Source organism: Vigna unguiculata, chromosome 4, assembly GCF_004118075.2.
Source record: "Vigna unguiculata cultivar IT97K-499-35 chromosome 4, ASM411807v1, whole genome shotgun sequence".
NCBI classification, from domain to species: Eukaryota; Viridiplantae; Streptophyta; class Magnoliopsida; order Fabales; family Fabaceae; genus Vigna; species Vigna unguiculata.
In genome coordinates, this window is record NC_040282.1 from 22324740 (window position 1) to 22339653 (window position 14914).

General features: G+C 29.3%; 3 protein-coding genes across 7 annotated transcripts; all 3 read right to left on the reverse strand.

The window, feature by feature from the left end:
* Nucleotides 1-573: 573 nt before the first annotated feature.
* On the reverse strand, nt 574-6962 carry LOC114180598. Its single transcript, XM_028066909.1, has 12 exons — nt 6899-6962; nt 6144-6248; nt 5956-6030; nt 5783-5854; nt 5429-5596; nt 5237-5332; nt 5107-5160; nt 4598-5036; nt 4034-4527; nt 3599-3916; nt 2304-3521; nt 574-2234 (listed from the first exon to the last, which is right to left on the reverse strand). Exons 1-12 carry the CDS (start codon nt 6960-6962, stop codon nt 574-576), a joined length of 4764 nt encoding a protein of 1587 aa, XP_027922710.1.
* Nucleotides 6963-7649: 687 nt separating this feature from the next.
* On the reverse strand, nt 7650-9188 carry LOC114180258. 2 transcript variants are annotated; one of them, XM_028066545.1, is made up of 3 exons: nt 8887-9188; nt 8216-8354; nt 7650-7917 (listed from the first exon to the last, which is right to left on the reverse strand). In XM_028066545.1, exons 1-3 carry the CDS (start codon nt 8959-8961, stop codon nt 7904-7906), a joined length of 228 nt encoding a protein of 75 aa, XP_027922346.1. In that variant the 5' UTR covers nt 8962-9188; the 3' UTR covers nt 7650-7903. The 2 variants fall into 2 exon arrangements, with proteins under 2 accessions (XP_027922346.1, XP_027922345.1); XM_028066544.1 differs by lacking the exon at nt 7650-7917 and having other exon boundaries at nt 7938-8354.
* A 1297-nt stretch (nt 9189-10485) lies between these two features.
* Nucleotides 10486-14708, reverse strand: LOC114182532. 4 transcript variants are annotated; one of them, XM_028069421.1, is made up of 13 exons: nt 14473-14708; nt 14167-14249; nt 13628-13722; nt 13053-13174; nt 12477-12573; nt 12257-12378; nt 12099-12183; nt 11882-12014; nt 11640-11794; nt 11429-11549; nt 11104-11283; nt 10940-11017; nt 10486-10872 (listed from the first exon to the last, which is right to left on the reverse strand). In XM_028069421.1, the coding sequence occupies exons 3-13, from the start codon at nt 13666-13668 to the stop codon at nt 10582-10584; spliced, it is 1425 nt and encodes a 474-aa protein (XP_027925222.1). In that variant the 5' UTR covers nt 13669-13722; nt 14167-14249; nt 14473-14708; the 3' UTR covers nt 10486-10581. The 4 variants fall into 4 exon arrangements, with proteins under 4 accessions (XP_027925222.1, XP_027925220.1, XP_027925221.1 ...); XM_028069419.1 differs by having other exon boundaries at nt 14167-14259; XM_028069420.1 differs by having other exon boundaries at nt 14167-14259; nt 14459-14708.
* Nucleotides 14709-14914: the final 206 nt, after the last annotated feature.

The following is a 14914-nucleotide window of genomic DNA, read 5'->3' on the forward strand; positions in this document are numbered from 1 at the left end:
GTGAAGTGCAAACATAGATAAAATAGAGAACATTGTCACGTGCAAACAGTGTCAACAAATTTAAAATTGTTATTGTTCACTGTCAGTAAAGTAACAGATAAAATAAAGTATAGAAGTTACAGGTAAAGTAACAGCAAAAATATATAATTCAGATTCTTTAACAGCAAAAATATATAATTCAGATTCTTTATGTCAATTCGGATTCAGTAACACCCAAGCACATGTATGTAGATATTTAAAGTAACAAATAACAATTGAAAACCAACATATATATATATAACTAATAGAAGAAACAATAGTGTATTAATATATAAGAAGCATTACTGGAATGCAAAGAAGTAGGTCCTGGAAAAAAAATTATAAACAATGAAAGTGTGAAAACATTTATAAATCACTATAAATTATACAGTTCTAATCTGCATGAACTGTAATGTTCACCAAAAATTGTATATGGACCCCAAATATAAAGTAATCTGCACCAATTGTAATCTGCAAGGTAAAAATTAAATACAGTTAAATGTAAAATAATTGAAAAATTTTAAGAATTATATAAAAGTAATTTGTATACCTTTATCAAAGATTTTCAAAGATTTCTTTGTAAACCACATTTGTAGTTGTAGTGGTTACTTTTCCATCTTCATCCAGAATTAAGATTTTTAGTCCTTTCTTTGATGTGACTCTAGAAACTGCTACGTACAATTGTCCATGAGTAAAAACTGGGCGAGGAAGATAAAGTCCAACTTTAGAAAGAGTTTGACCTTGGCTTTTGTTTATTGTCATCGCAAAGCATAAGGATATTGGAAATTGCCTCCTTTGAAATTTGAACGGAATGCTGGAATCAGAAGGTGTCAAGTTCATTCTTGGTATGAATATTTTGTCACCAACGTTTTTGCCAGTTATTACTGTAGCAGAGATAACATTCTTTCCCAAATCATTAACTTGCAACCTTGTACCATTGCACAAACCATTTGCTTGATCAATGTTTCTTAAAAGCATAATTGGTACGCCAACTTTCAATTTAATCCTATGATTTGGAATTCCTGAACATTTAATATCATTTAGAAACTCTTGAGTAAACCACTCACCTTGAATTTCTTGATCATCATCAGATTGGCAAGGAGTGTCTGAACTTAAATAAACTTTTTCTTCACCAGGAATCAATGATAAAATGAAGTCATTTACTTGTTCAACACTATCAATTGTAGGGCAAAGTATTGCACCATCATCAAAGAATCCAGGAGTCATGATATTTTCAATTAGACCACCATAAACAAATTTGACTAAAGAAAGTAAAGGTGTTTCACTTTCCTGAATTAGAAGATCTGCTGGTATTGAAAGGTTGGCTTCACCACTTTCATTCAAATTCATATTTCCATCTCCAATTTTAAGAATCCAATTAGTAAATTCTTTTATATCTTTTGCACTTTCATTTGAAGTAGCAGTCTTTAACCTCATGTTTTGTGATAGCTTAAGAACTGTACAATATTGCCACAAATCAGAATAGTTAATTGATGAGTTGACAATATCATACCTTGATCCCTTTCTAACTACTGGCAAGATTTGTCTAAAATCACCGCCCAAGACCACCACCTTTCCACCAAATGGTTTGTCAGCATTATGTTCATTCCTAGCTCTCATAATGTCTCTCAATGTTCTATCAAAAGCTTGAAAGCATAGCTTATTCATCATAGGAGCTTCATCCCATATTATAAGTTTTGCTTCCATCAATAGTTTAGCACGAAGACTTCCTTGATTGATGTTACATGTTGATTCATCATTGATGGCTAATGGTATGCAAAAAGTAGAATGAGCAGTTTTACCTCCAGGAAGCAATAAAGATGCAATGCCACTTGAAGCTACATTAAGGGCAATCATTCCCTTTGCTCTAATAGCAGCTGACAAAAGTTTCCAGAGATATGTTTTTCCAGTACCACCATAACCATATAAGAAAAAGAAATTCCCTACCTCTGAGTTCACTGCTGTCATAATTCTGTTATAAACATGTAGTTGCTCATTAGTGACAGACTGCAATAGAGATTGATGTAGCTTCTCCATTTGTTCTTTATCATAATTCATTTCATCAACAATGAACCTGTTCTGAAATTTGAATGAATTTGAAAGATCAGGTTGAGGAAGACAACTATAATCTGATAAAGCTCGCCCATTTGAATTTAGAAGTTCTTGTACTTCTAATAAGCAAAGATTGTGTAAATCATGCTCTTCAATTTGAAAATCTACAAAATAGAATATGTAATTAATACCTAATTATGGAAAAAACAGTGTACAATAATTGAATTTAGTACCTGGTATGTTCAAGTCTTTTCTTTTTTGATATAGGATGCCATCTGCAAGTAAAGTCCAAGTTGCATCCCAAACAACATTTGGCTTAGACATTGTATTCATCATTAACAAAGCAACAAATAACCTTCTAAGTTGATTTCCAGATGCAAGATGGCTAGCCTCTTTAATGCCATCAATGAATTCTTTGTCATCTGCCAATAATCCTAATTCTTGGCAAGCCTCTTGGTAAGTGGAGAATGTTTTACCATTAATTGTCTTTATACTATCATGATCAATACAACCTTTTTGTTTTGTTAGTAAGATTCTCATGTGGTAGCATTCACCTGATCCTGGAGGAACATATGTTAGTCGACCAATACTATAACCTTGCTTTCTTGGTTTCCATTGTTTTTGTTGAGGCATCCAAACAAACTTTGTTGGAAATTCAGCATAGGTCAAGTTTCTACCTTCCTCAAATTTTTTGTTAGCTTCAAACCAAGCTAAGAACATGGTGTTCATATTCTCATTCCTATGCAATACATCATCAATTCGATCATCATCTTTAAACAAAACTGGTTGTTGATCTTGTAAGTGAAAAGTTAACCGTTGAACAGCTGGCCACCGATGATGGATATCAAAACCAAAAATTCGCCAAACTGCTTCACATGCAGATAAATATCTACAATCATAGTATCTTTTTATCTCATCGACAATACGCATCTCTGTACATTCATTTTCCTTGTCTGTAATTTTAATTGTTGCTCTATCAGGACCTTTGTTTACATATTTGAACAAATACTTGATTGAGTTGGATTTGTTGCAATATTCTGTGTTAACATGAGCTTGATAACGCATTAACAAAAGAGGACTATATGGCACCACATTTGCATTACCTAATTTATGTCCATTTTTCAACACAAATAAACCATCATCTCTACGTCTATATACAGGATATCCATCTTCATCAATTGTAGTTGAATGTCTAAATTTTTTAGGAAAAAATTTAGAACACCGACCTTCTTTCATACATGGCGAGTTGAATCTAGCAGCTCCGCAAGGACCATGTATCATATATGTTTGAACAGCTTTTGAAAGTTTAGGATAGAGATCTGGATGAGGAAGTTCAGCAGAGATAACTTGATCTATATGCTTTGCATTTTCTAACTTGTTAGAGTCACTCAACCATAGTAATATATGAGCATGTGGCAGACCTCTCTTCTGAAATTCAACAGTATACATACCTAAATTTGTAAAATAATTATTAGAGAAAACAATAGGCAGAAAAGAAAAATAAATTAAGAAAATTAAAATTGTATACCTGCATTGACTTTGCCAAAGAAATGATTCTTCTTGAAATCTGTCATCATTTGGTCTAATTTCATTTTAAAAACTCTGCAAACTATGTCTGGCCTATCTGAAGCAGTTAATCCTCTTGATTTGACAAAATCAACAATTTCAGGCCAATTTACATTACATGTGATTGTTATAAACAAATCTGGATAGCCATACCTCTTACAAATTGCCATAGCATCTTGGCAATTATTGAACATGTATCTCATACCACCTGTAAATGAAGCTGGAAGAACAATACGCTTACCAATGGAAGAAGGATCAGTTTCACCTTTGTTAACAGCTTCTTGTAACCCATTCAGAATATGTGAACGAATGAGTTTTTGATTATTTCGTATAAAAGACAACCTTTGGGATTCAATCATGGTGTATGTATCCACTAAAAACTGTTGAAACAATCTACGTGAATTTACAACATTACCAAATTCCACCTCTCTCTCTTGTATTCTGAAAGCAATGAATTCTCGTAAAGAAATGCGAATTCTTTTTCTACTTTGTCCATATTTTTGACAATCTCTAATTGGAATATCCTCTTGATAACCATCCTCTCCGTATGGGAAAATCAAAGGATATTGAAGAGGAATGAAACATGTGTGTGTTTCATGTAGTCTTGTTAATTGACCAGAAACTTTCTTGACAATGATGTCCCTTCCTACATCCAAGGTGCTCAAATCACCAACAATCAATGCTGCCACTTCATCTGCTACTGGTGTATTATATACTCTAGGATCCTTAAAGCGATGTCTAAATAACCTCAATCCAAAATCTGATTGTTCATCATCATGTATAAAATCTCTTACTCTTCTGAATGTTTGAGCAAGTACATTGTGTTTGTCAATCATTTTCTTCAATTCTTTGATCAATGATTTATCAAATATGGATTGCTGACTATTAGACCTGAAAAAGTAAATATTAGTCAATTATATGCCAATGATGGCTAAAACATAAAGAAACTATTTAAACATACCCAAAGTGACTAACTCTGTTGCTTGTTTCATTTTCTGTGTCATAAATATATAGTTGCGCAAATTTGGGATTTGATCCTTTTTCGGGCAATAAACTTCCAATGCGATGGTAATTTTGACCACTAAGAATAAATTGAGGAGGACCTGATCCATCGTTGATTGAGGAATGGATCTTAGCACCAATGGATGTAAATGAGAACATGTTGTTGTAACTTCTTATGTAATGTAAGAAATTCTGGCTTGTACTGTCTTCTCCTTTTAACAACTTTTGAAGCAATTGTGGAGGTTTCTTCAACAATGGAAGTTGTACTTTTCCCTTTTGACAACAAAGAGAGAAATCAACTTGTTTTAATCTTTTGCATTTATCAGATCTTTCTTCGTACCACAGTTGAGCTTGACAATAGGGACACTCAAGTGAACACTCCCCAACATCAACATTTCCTAATTACATAATCAGTAATTAAATAACATTTATACTTAAATATCAGAACACTAAAAAGTATTGTTTCACCTTGAATTTCAGCTTTTGAATACAAATCAGATTTGAAATGTCCAATTATGTTATCTGAAAGAAGAAGAATGTATTTATTATTTAAAAAACAATTTAAATAAAAAAACACAAAGTATTTATTATTGATTACCATCATTTTCATCTTCTTCAGAATTATTGTCAAAATCCAATATCTTCGAAATAGATCTAATAGCCTGCTCCCGAGAAGGCTGACAGAATTGTAAACCTTTAACAAAAATTGAAATTAATATTAGGAAGCTGAATTTTTAACAATTACAGAAATTAAAGTAATGAAATGAATTTTGTTTATATTATAAATTACCAGGACTTTGGTGTTGTTGAACATAAAAAGGATTGACAACTTCAGAAAAACCAAAAGAATTTAGTGAAGCATGACTGGAGCTGGTACCCACAATTTCTTTAGGTAACAGTTCTGTATTAAAGACATTGATTTTGCTTCTTCCAATAGGACAATCAAATTGAACAATACCTGCAAGTACATCCATAAATTAATGAACTAAATATTATTTATATAGGTGATTTTGTAATTCTGTTATTAATTTAATTTATCATTCAAATATAATTTTAGATAGTAAAATATATTAGTGGTATATATTAAAGCACTAATATATTAAGAGAAAAGCATTAAAAAAATTAATATATTTTTCATTTGTACCTTTGTTGTTACTATTGCTGTTTTGCAAAATTGGAGCATTGGTAGATCCAATTGATGTAGAACCATGAGATTCTGATAAGAGAGGTAGTAATAGAAAAATTTACTATGAAAGAAATTCAATTGAAGATTTCATAATAATAGATATATAAAGAATTAGATATGAAAGAAATTACTTTTATATTCCAACTTGTGATTTATAATAAGTTTCCTTCTTCTTCTTGCAGCTTTCCCATTATTTTGTTCAAGTTCTGAAAAATGCAGTTAAAAAAAGGATTATGAAATGAATTTAAAGATGAAACCAATTAATTATGGGTGTTAATTGTATAATATGCATTAAAAATAAATTAAAAAACAAACTTACCACAATATGTCAACTCGGAAAGTGGCTTTCTAATAGTGGATTGAATTCTTTTATTCTGCACGTCTATCTCTTCACTTGAATCTGGCGTAACATTTTCTTTGGATACTGGTAGAATAGTTAAAAAGTCCAATGAGAAAGTATAGAAGTTGACATGTCAAACGAATGCATTAATAAAGATTTGTGTTAGTGCAATCAATGGATTCAGATTTGTGAATGAAATGAAAAATAGTTTGATAACAATGAATGCAGTAATAAATTTGTTGGATGAAATGTATAGTGAAATGAAATGAGCTCCAAAAAATGAAGAAACTTAAAAATGCAATGTGAGAAACATAAAAATATTGAACCTGTGAACTTCATCAAGGTATTGGATAAATTTTGTGGGATAATGTTCTTCCTTTTTCTTCTTCCATTTGTTGAATCCATTTTGTTGTGATAATGTTCAAAGTGTGCAGAAGTTATGCATTGTATTGTGGTATTATGGTGTTTTACAAATTCATTACATGTTGGAGGAAGATTTAAAATTACAAATAGAAAACTAATAACAAAAACAATTCATTGCACTGTGAAGAAAGTAAAGCAGAGAGGAAGAAAAAACCTATTAGTATATGTAGGCACATTTTTAGTATTCAACCAACATTCTTCCTGATGATTCAGGTACTGTCAGTACAATGTTTTGACAAAAAAGAACAAACATGTCATTGATATGGAAATATCAGAACTGAACAAATAAATCAAAATTTGGAAAAGCGTACCTTTTGAAAAAGATTTGATCTGCAAAGTCCAAATTGATGATTTGCAGACAATGCAAAGCCTCATTTCAGAATGTGGATCTGTGATATATGTCCTTTTTTGCCAAGCACAAAAGTACTCTGCTTTGTAATAGTCAACCATTCAAGTAAAATGCAACTACTAAAGAAAGGCCAAAAGAAAATAATTTTATTGTTTTCAAGTTTAGAAATGAAAAAAAATTTCGAAGAAATTAAATTTTAATTAAAATACTTGTAAGAGAGTTCAAAATTAAATGGGTTTTAAAGTTTTCATAGTTACTATATTAATAAAAAACAATTTGAATAAATTTTGCAACAAATATTAAAAAAAAATTGTAAAGAAATTAATAAAATCTTTTGAAAATTATATTCTGTTAGTATGCCCAATTATTAGTATTGTACAATATGAAGTTCGCTTCTTTATTAAAAGGAAAACAATGAAATATTTTAACATATTTGAATTCTTATCATAATCATTTCAAATTATTTATAGTATCGGATATGTAAATTTATTTTATAAAATCATTACTTAAATAAAATATGTATTACGAAAATAATTAAAATATAAAACGTGACGATAATTAAATTCGATTAAATACTTTTAGATATGGCTTCTAATTATTAGAAGCAACAAAAAAAGGATGCTAAAACTATTACAAACAAAATTAAACCAAACTACTTTCAAAGTTCTTCAAAAAACATACATAATATAAATAGTAAACTAAAAGAAAAGTGCAATATTAGAAATTGCATTCTTTGTGGACGTATACTTTGATCTTCTTCTTTTTCATTTTTTTGTCCGCTAGAAACACCAGAATATCTCCTTCTTCCAAACGATTGAATGTGCAGAAGTCCTTCCATCCCTTCCCAATCTTACTTGACTTCTTTGGTGTATTACGGAGCAGAAGTTTACATTGAACAATGAAGGTATTGTTACGTGCCTGCAATTCCAACCTCCTCAATCTACGTTTACGAACGTAATCTGCAAAGTCAGATTGGAGGTCCTGAAAAAAGAACAAAATAAGAACACAAATACAAATATATAAAGAAAACAAAATATATAACCAAAATAATAAAATTAAAAGTTCACCAGATGGCTTCCTTTGCATTGAGATTTTAACAATTTGACTCTAAAGAGATGTTTTTTTCGCAACCGAATTAGGTTTGAAAGAAATTTGGCACCAGTTGATATTGTAGACATGTTAGGGAATACAGTGATGTGAAAGGTAGAATTGCCAACATATCTAAATACAATTTGATGGATATGTTGCATTTTATAAAAAACTCGTAGGCTATACCAACCATCCGTGAGAACGGGATGATTCAAATCCATATTAAAGCTTAACTGATGTTGATTCCCTTCAATATCTTCCAAGTGCCAAACGGGTCCTAATTCGTCACCAAAAATAGCGAAAAATATTGGATCAACATGTCCAAACTCCTAATGAGACAAAAAACAGATAGAAAGGTCAAAAAGATGAATAAGACAAATATGAAACTGATGATGAAAGCATAACTATTAAAATACAGGAATAAAAACATGCATGGGTGATGTAAAACTGATAAAAACAAAGAACAGAAAAGTAGTCAATTTGAATGGTTACTGGAAAAAGATGACATCTTTAGAAGAAACCAATAGTAAGTCAGAGTTCAAACAAAGTAAAAATATAAGTTGTGTTATAAAAGACAAAAAAGGTGGACATAGATGATAAATGCATAAAAAACAGTAGTTTTAACTGATTTCAACGATTATTGAAGAAAGATGACATTTTCATAACAAAAAATAAAATGAAGTAAGTTTAACATACATGAAGCATGGGAAACAAATAGAAAAAAACGACCTTTGAAGGATTATTGCAGAAAGTTTGAATTTTTATAAAGAAAATCGATAATAAGTAATATTGTGTAAAAAGTGATGACATAAAAACATGTTTTTGAACGATTGTGAAGTAGATATTGTGAAATAGACGTACCTGATTATGAACAAAATGAAACGTGGTGAACCTTCCTAAAGTTTTTCTGGCAGTGACACTCAAAGAGGAAGCCATGGAAGCAAGTGTAGAGGAGTGAGCTTTCTTTTTCAGTAATTTTGTAAAAACATAAAACTTGATAGTAAATAGGAAAACAGACGGTTATATAGATACTGAAGGTTTTTGAAAATACGAAAAGACTTGATAAAAACATAAAATACGAAAAGACTTGTAATTAAAGAGACAGGTTTTTGAAAATTGAATCATATTTAATAATATTTTTAATTTAATTTTGAGAAAGTAGAAATAAAGAGTAATAACAGATAAAATTAATATAATAAAGAATTCAGAAAAAAAGTTAATTAATAAAAAAATAAAAGATAATATTCAAGTGAATAAATAGATATGAAAAGACTTTTAATTAAAAGTAATTAATAAAAGAATAAAAGAAGGCTTTTTCAAAATTCACTTCTACTTAAAAAAATTTTAAAATTAATTTTGAGAAAGTATAAATAAAAAGAAATTATTAAATAAAAACAAATAAGAAGTTGGCAGAGTAATAGCACATAAAAATAATATAATAAAAGATTAATAAAAGAACAAAACTTAATGATTAAGAAAAATAAAAATCAACTTTTATCCTTTAAATGAAAAGTTACAAATGTTTTTTGATTTGTTAATAAATCCAAAAACATTAAATAATTTTTTTATGTTACGAAAACAATAATGTAGTTCAAAAATATACATAGATAAAAACTTAGTGAATTTGATGTAGCTAGCATCATAATATAGTTGACATTAAAAATAATATCAAAACTTCGACATTAGGCTAGCAATATATAATAAATTTTAAAAATAAGCATATACAACAAAATGTATATAAATTTAAAGAAATCTATTTAAAAAAGGTAAACAAATATTCAAAATAAAGGATTTTTTATAAAAACAAACAAAAGGAAAAACCTATGCTAAAATTAATTAATTTAATGTAGCTAGCATGATTATGGTGTTGACAATGACAAATTATATCAACACACTTTGATTCAGCTAGCATATTTTGAAAGAAAAAATAGAGTATAGAATTAAAAATAAGCATGAAATGTATTCATAATTAAATTAAAACATAGTTGAAGTAATATTGTTTTCAAAATAACAACCAAAGACAAACAGAAAATAATGTTCATGAGTACAAATACATAGATAAAAACTTAGTGAATTTGATGTAGCTAGCATCATAATGTAGTTGATATTAAAAATAATATCAAAACTTCGACATTAGGCTAGCAATATATACTAAATTTTAAAAATAAGCATATACAACAAAATGTATATAAATTTAAAGAAATCTATTTAAAAAAGGTAAGCAAATATTCAAAATAAAGGATTTTTTATAAACCAAAACAAAAGGAAAAACCTATGCAAAAATTAATTAATTTAATGTAGCTAGCATGATTATGGTGTTGACAATGTCAAATTATATCAACACACTTTGATTCAGCTAGCAAATTTTTAAAGAAAAAATAGAGTACAGAATTAAAAATAAGCATCAAATCTATTCATAATTAAATTAAAACATAGTTGAAGTAATATTGTTTTCAAAATAACAACCACAGACAAACAGGAAATAATGGTCATGAGTACAAATACATAACAGCAGCAAATGTTTTTCAAAAAATAACATAAGAAACATAAAGTCTATCACTTTTCAATCTTTATATTCTTCTTCAACATCTTCACTGGAATCTTCTTGTTTTCTTGAACCATAGATCGACTTTGTCTTTTAAGTATTGGAACAGGTGGTTGAGTACCCAAATCAAGATTGTCCAGATGAGATGATTCTTTGCGGGTTAACTCATGAATTTGAACATCAATTACATTTTTATTTTTCAAGGATTCTTCGGGAGGAACATGGCTTGATACTATATTGTTCAAATGATCACTTAGAGTCTCAAGATCATTTGATTCTTCTGTGAATTTGATCAACAAATCCTAAAAAAACAAAAGATTAGAATATACCAAGCTTTACAAAATAAGTAAAATTGTAATCTTCAACTACCTCTGCAATGGAATCAGGTGAGAGTTGATTTGTTGGCTCATTTAATTTGGTTTCTTCTTCATTTGCAGAGTATAGATCCTAAAAATTGTATAAAATATTAATAATGATAAAATTTAAGAAAAAATTAGGCTAACACCTGAAAAAAAATAGAAAAATAAACTTACCAAAGACTTAATTTCAACATCAGAAAAGCTTTCAATTACTTTTTCATCCATGCAAACTTTTTTAACTCTGAATGATTGTTCAAATTTGGTATTATAATCATTCTTGCACTCAACTTTGAAGAGATAGGTCTTATCAATTAGGACTTCAAACTCTTTAGGCAAGTCTCCAGCAGCAGTGTTCTATTAAAAAAGCAATTAATATAAATGATGTAAATTAATGTAAAAGCAATAATGAGTAGAATAAGTGCAAACGAAGTACCAAATATAAAACATTTAAGTTAAATGTCAACAATATAAGCAGAAATGATTAGATTAAAAACTTAACCTTGTCTTGCAATTCAAGAATGTCAGAGCATGATTTCTTCAACATTGCACTTGCATCACGATCAAATACAACAAAAGTTGTAGAATCCGTAGCATCAATTACACGAAGTTTCAGTTTAAACCTAAAAAAAACAATAAAGACATTATGAACATTATTAAGTTTTCTTAATATTATATTAATAAAATCATTATGTGAATATTGAAAATATTACCTAGGTGTAACCTTAATGACATGCTTGTTACACTTTTCACAAAAAAACATTTTGGAATCAGGATAAACTGCTTTGTTGCAGATACATGCTGTATACCACCAATCATCATGATCTAGCACATGTTTGATAGTAGCTTTTACTACAAAAGTACTTTCCTGTAAAATTTAGAATATAAAATTATGAAAAAAAAATAGTCATTAAATAAAAAAATTTATGTGGAACATAGAGACAAATATTTGAACCTGTTTAAAATCTTTTAGACCTTCAATTGAACTCCTAGGATGCAGCTTAATGAAATCATCTTCTAAGCTAACTTTAGAAGAAGCAGAAAGTTGGGTAAGAGCTTGAGAAGGAGATTCAGTATTATCCCACATCCTACATTAAAAAAATATTTTATATTACAAAGATATACATATATCTATGTATAAACAAAGATGTATGTTATGTATATAGACTTACATTTTTTTCAACTTGGTTGCATCTTCACCATCACAATTAAAGATAATCTTGGTACAGTTCATACAGTTTTGAATAGAAACTTTATCTACAAAAGATAAAATGTCAAAAAGATTTTTATTCATTAATACAACTGTAATAATGTGGTTTATGTTAGTTACCTTGGAAGGTCTTCACTTTGCAATAATGCAAAGCAATGACAACATGTTGATCCTCTCCAGAGGCCAGAAATGCATTTAACATATCAACATATTGACCAAATAAAGTACACTCCAGTTGCAAACTATTGAATGTTAAAAATAACATCAAAAGAAAAGAAAATGAAATACATGAAGAAAAATAAAAAACAATAAAGAACAAAAACAAATGAAATCTGCTTACCCATCAGCTTCAATAAGGATGACATTCATTTTGGTTTTCTTACCAGCTTTCTCTAGCTCCCTCTCTGTTCCAACAGCAGTAAACATCCCAATCACATCTACAAAAAGAGGAAAAAGAAAGAAAATAAATTAAAACGTGGTTAAAACAGCTCATAATACAGAGAGAGATGATAGTGTGTGCACAACGGAAGAGATGAACCAGCAACATATATTTATGAATCCTAGTCTACTAGTTTACTAATTATTTGTTTAAATTAAAATTAGATAAATTACACTATTTCTTTTTCCTAATCCCCAGATCATAAAATAAGTAATGAAAAACATAGTTAGCTATGATGAGACATGAGTAAAAATACTCCCAATTGGTTAGCTAATGCAAAATTGACAAGCACACTTGTACAAGAATCAATTGTAGGACAGGAGTACTTCTATTGGTATTTCTCATCACTTAAGCAGGACAGATAAAATGATGTCTCCGAACTGGAGAATATAACACAGACTACTTTAGAAGAATGCTTAAATTCCATTATCAACAAGTGCATGTAGTGGCAATCTAATTATCAACAAGTGCAAGTACTTGATAACAAGATTTTCCGGTTCCCTTTTGAAGAACTGGCCACAACATCCTCAAAGTTCAATCTACCGTCCATTTGGAGTAGGAGACTTGAGTGAAGCAGTTTCATCTCATTTTCACACCAACTGCATGTTATTAGAAATTGTATACCAAGTTTATTAGAGAATTACACACATAACTATATATAGTATGAATATAATATGAATGGTTGCGACATGTCAATATAACTTTAAATCAAGAATTACGCTTGAACAATAATACCATTCTTTTCCTAGAGTATATAATTTAATGTATCAGAAGGGAATATCACTCATGCTGAAAACATTCAATTAAATGACCAAACTGCAAAATCATCTAAAATTTTATAACATTCAATTAAATGACCAACTGCAATATCACTCATGCATGATATTAATAGAAATAATTAGTTCCAATTTGATAACATCACTCTATATCATTAAAGCAATTTGTTATGGTTATTCAATCATTAAACTATTAAATGCAACAATGAATTACAATTAATAAAAGTAAAAAAAAAAAATACATCACGAAAATTTGTTAACATGGTGAAACCATACCTTTCCAAACACTCTACAAAACTCCAAGAGCTGCAACACATTCCCGTGTTTGGATGAAACCAGATTCCTTGAGATTACGATATAAGAAACCAGTACTGTATTCATCACAGGAAAATCATCATTCAAGAAAACATATTCATATATACAAGTACTGTACTTTATACCAGGATATCTCAGCTGACATTTGGAACATTTCACATTTACAAAAACAATATTAGTCATAGTTTTTAGAAAATTTTAAGTTTTTTCTTGCATTGCAAGTGTGTAAGAAATTCCATTGCTTTCCAACTATAGTTGAAACATACAAAAATCACCTAAGTGGGTGTTCTTTTTTCTGTACCAGGACACACGTATCCAGCATGATAAACAATTTTAAATAAGATAAAGTATCTCATGAGGGATACCAATGACCTAGTACAAGACCAGACAAGAAAACAAAAATATACATAAACAAAGTAAAGCATGCACACTAATTGAAGACACTATTAAGAGTGTTTATAAAATGTAAAGATGAAAAAGGAGTTGAAAAAGAAAAATACCTCTGCAGATAAGTTCTTTGAACCAAGGAGGCGTGATAGAATTTCATTCCAGTGAAAATAAGCTGATATGAAGTCAACCATTCCTTTACGGTACTTTCACACAGCAGGAAGGAAAGGTAAAATAAAATAAGTGATAAACGGTATTGGAAAGGTATTGGAAAGTTCTAAGAGGTAAACGAATATCGCAATAAGCAGCATACATTAGAGCAAAACTACAACTGGCTTCACCAAATTTCTCCAGTAAAAGAAGGAAGGAAAAAAATAGAGAAAAAAAGAAAGAAAAGAAGAGTACCATCAACAACATACTTTTTTCTTATGCAGAAGCAAGACACCCACACATATTCATAACACCTCCAAGAATAAACGCTGCAAATGACTGTCTCTTTTGCTTCTTTTTTTTTTCTTTTCTATAGTTAGGTTAGAAATTAATCTTCTTCTCTCTGATGAGTTAGGGTTTTTAAAGATCGGAAACCCTGATTCTCCCCTCTTTATGTTGAACCACCTGTGCTGTACGCGTGACCGACCTGCACTACAGCAACGGTCTTTTGTCCTAGTTTTGAATACCGATGAGTTCACAAACTTTTAATTTATTCATTAATTATTTTATTTTTATTATTTTTAAATTATTCTTTTACTTATATTTTTTTATTTATAAAACTATTTGAAATATACAATAAATTAAAATTCTGTTTAGTAATTTTTTGAAAATTTATTAAATTAAATGAAAAGTAGATAACTTTTATTTAAA

Excerpts from the sequence above, each read along its gene's own strand:
- LOC114180598 (XM_028066909.1), bottom strand. The coding sequence starts at position 6,962 with ATGAGGCTTTGCATTGTCTGCAAATCATCAATTTGGACTTTGCAGATC. Across the intron at positions 5,855-5,955 it reads TCACAAGTTGGAATATAAAA|AATCTCATGGTTCTACATCA; the intron begins GTAATTTCTTTC and ends CTCTCTTATCAG. Across the intron at positions 5,037-5,106 it reads TTCAAAAGCTGAAATTCAAG|GAAATGTTGATGTTGGGGAG; the intron begins GTGAAACAATAC and ends TTATGTAATTAG.
- LOC114180258 (XM_028066544.1), bottom strand. The coding sequence starts at position 8,961 with ATGGCTTCCTCTTTGAGTGTCACTGCCAGAAAAACTTTAGGAAGGTTC. Across the intron at positions 8,355-8,886 it reads TTCATTTTGTTCATAATCAG|GAGTTTGGACATGTTGATCC; the intron begins GTACGTCTATTT and ends TTGTCTCATTAG.
- LOC114182532 (XM_028069421.1), bottom strand. The coding sequence starts at position 13,668 with ATGTGTTGCAGCTCTTGGAGTTTTGTAGAGTGTTTGGAAAG. Across the intron at positions 13,175-13,627 it reads TTTGTAGAGTGTTTGGAAAG|TTGGTGTGAAAATGAGATGA; the intron begins GTATGGTTTCAC and ends AATAACATGCAG. Across the intron at positions 11,018-11,103 it reads ATGTTGAAATTAAGTCTTTG|GATCTATACTCTGCAAATGA; the intron begins GTAAGTTTATTT and ends TACAATTTTTAG.